Source organism: Gossypium hirsutum, unplaced genomic scaffold, assembly GCF_007990345.1.
Source record: "Gossypium hirsutum isolate 1008001.06 unplaced genomic scaffold, Gossypium_hirsutum_v2.1 scaffold_1568, whole genome shotgun sequence".
Classification (NCBI taxonomy): Eukaryota; Viridiplantae; Streptophyta; class Magnoliopsida; order Malvales; family Malvaceae; genus Gossypium; species Gossypium hirsutum.
The window spans coordinates 1-2,485 of NW_024403682.1; the positions used below are offsets into that span (position 1 = coordinate 1).

The 2,485-nt window shown below is 36.7% G+C and overlaps 1 protein-coding gene across 1 annotated transcript; it reads left to right on the top strand.

Moving 5' to 3' along the window:
- The first annotated feature begins 26 nt into the window (after positions 1-26).
- LOC107889391 (MDIS1-interacting receptor like kinase 2-like) lies at positions 27-1,322 on the top strand. Its single transcript, XM_041110618.1, has 2 exons — positions 27-711; positions 796-1,322. Exons 1-2 carry the CDS (start codon positions 408-410, stop codon positions 1,188-1,190), a joined length of 699 nt encoding a protein of 232 aa, XP_040966552.1. The 5' UTR covers positions 27-407; the 3' UTR covers positions 1,191-1,322.
- The last annotated feature ends 1,163 nt before the right edge of the window (positions 1,323-2,485 follow it).

Consider the following 2,485-nt stretch of genomic DNA (forward strand, 5'->3'; position numbering starts at 1 on the left):
CTTACTATCAAAATATTCCTCCCTATTGCGATCTTATTCACATTCTCCATTTAGGATGTTTGCTATGTTCACGGTTTAAGCTCAAGAATAACCATGTCAGCGTACATCCAACCAAGAATGGGGATTTGTGTTCCATATGGGACTATGATGGAAAGATAGCATACGAGGATATCGTTGCAGCAACAGAGGATTTCGACTTCCGATACTGTATTGGAGTTGGTGGTTATGGTAGTGTTTACAAAGCAAAACTCCCTTCTGGTAAAGTAGTTGCTTTGAAGAAACTTCATCATTTAGAAGCCGAAAATCCAACTTTTGACAAGAGTTTCAGGAACGAGATCAAGTTTCTATCAGAAATACGACATCGAAACATAGTGAAGCTTCACGGGTTTTGTCTACACCGACGATCCATGTTTTTGATCTATGAATACATGGAAAAAGGGAGTTTGTTCTGCAACCTAAGGGATGAAGTGAATGCTGTGGAAATGGATTGGACGAAAAGAGTAGAGATCATCAAAGGCATAGCACATGCTTTGTCTTACTTGCACCATGATTGCTGCCCTCCGATTGTTCATCGAGACATATCAAGTAACAATGTTCTTTTAAACTCAAGTTTTGAGGCCTTTGTGGCCGACTTTGGAACAGCTAGAATGTTGGATCTTGATTCATCTTATCAGACCATTATTGTCGGAACTTGTGGCTACGTAGCTCCAGGTGGCGTTTTCTTTTTTTACTTGATTTACTGACCTTTTCTCTGAACATATAATTGAATTTCTTCTTACTAATTTGTGTATGTAGAACTTGCTTATACAATGATTGTCACCGAAAAATGCGATGTTTATAGTTTTGGAGTGGTAGCACTGGAAATATTGATGGGAAAGCATCCTGAAGAAATGTTATCATGGTTGTCATCACCAACTTCTTTGGTAAACATGAAGCTGATTGATGTGTTAGACAACCGTTTACCACTTCCAACAAGCCAACTAGTTACACAAAATCTTGTTCATGTTGCTACACTGGCTTTCGCTTGCTTAAATCCACAACCGAAGTCCCGACCAACAATGAAGGAAGTGTGTGAAGAGTTCCTTTCTCGCCATACATCCTTGGGAATTCCTCTTCGGATGATCTCTTTGTTACAACTCATGAACCGTGAAATGCATATTGGAGGCAAAACTAAAACTTGTGGTGTTTGAAGTCCATGCGCTTTTTGATTAGATACTGTTTATCAGACTCTGATAACTTGTTTGTAAACCATCTCTGGTTTTATATATGATGGAATGAATTGCAATGTTTAATAAACCTGTTTATTCGGTTGCTTTAGAAGACATAAATTCTGCAATTTGATCCAAATATTAAGACATCATCGCTGGCTGCTTCCTTGAATTTTGTGCTTCTTTCAAACCAACTCAAAGATAAATAAAATATAAGTAAATTAAGGGTGAATTTATCAACCACTGCACAAGTAGTGTGTATTTCTTTTGTTATGCATATAAGCACAACTCCTCATATATGAATTATCTACCAAATACTCACGAAAGGCTTTTCAGAAAATAGTAGTTAGTAAAGCCATCCAGGAGGGAATATGCTACTAACGTGAAACGGGCAAAATTACATGGTAAATATGTCTTCATGAGACTGCTGTATTTCTTTAAGAACCAAAAGCACCATAAGTGAAGGCAAAATAGTTTATTGTCTCAACTCTTTATATCCCCATACCTCATTGTGCAATGAATAAAGTACATCAAGCAGGGATTTATCCCTGGCCATAAATATATCGCACTGGTCTTTGCTTTATACAAATTTCTTGAAACACAACTCTGAAATTTTAATATTTGGAACCCCTAAGCTACCTGAAATAACTGCAAGTTACCATGACTAAAGTGCATACATACATATATGAAAGTTTCTCAAGCAATGATAAGATAATTAATTGCTAAAAATCTTTATTGATTTTGTGGAGAGACAATCAGACAAGTCATGTCAGATTAATGATGGGACAAAAAGGTTTTCTGGACTTTTAAAAGTTATGAATGCATCTATCAGGCTCAAGCATTTCCAACATCTAATTTATGGCTTACATCTCAAAGCAAAGAATGCAAAGCATCAGGCTTAAAGATCATAATATGCACAAAAAATGTAGTGGCCCTACAAGGTTTGCATCATGTCATGCATGCATAGATACATTACATTACTACAAGCAAATTTACAGCTTTATTGGTCTACAACACTATTGGAACCCACCCATTGTTTGAAAAGTCAAAAAGGGTGGGCACCGAAAGTAGAAAGTAAAATTGGTTGGCAAGTTGGGTTAAAAGTTGGCATGGGATAATTGCAATTTTGGTCCCTAATTGTATAGGGACATTGCAAGTTGATCCTTGAACCTCAACTATAAATAGGCCTAACCATTTCTTACTTTCTTCATCCCACACTTGCCATTCTCTACTTAAGGCAATTGTTCTCTCTCCCTATTTGTAAACTTTCACTTGTA

What these genes read in the sequence shown, in the direction of transcription:
- LOC107889391 (XM_041110618.1), top strand. Translation starts at nt 408, where the DNA reads ATGTTTTTGATCTATGAATACATGGAAAAAGGGAGTTTGTTCTGCAAC. An exon ending in TTGTGGCTACGTAGCTCCAG is followed by an intron (nt 712 to 795) that starts GTGGCGTTTTCT and finishes TTGTGTATGTAG; the next exon opens with AACTTGCTTATACAATGATT.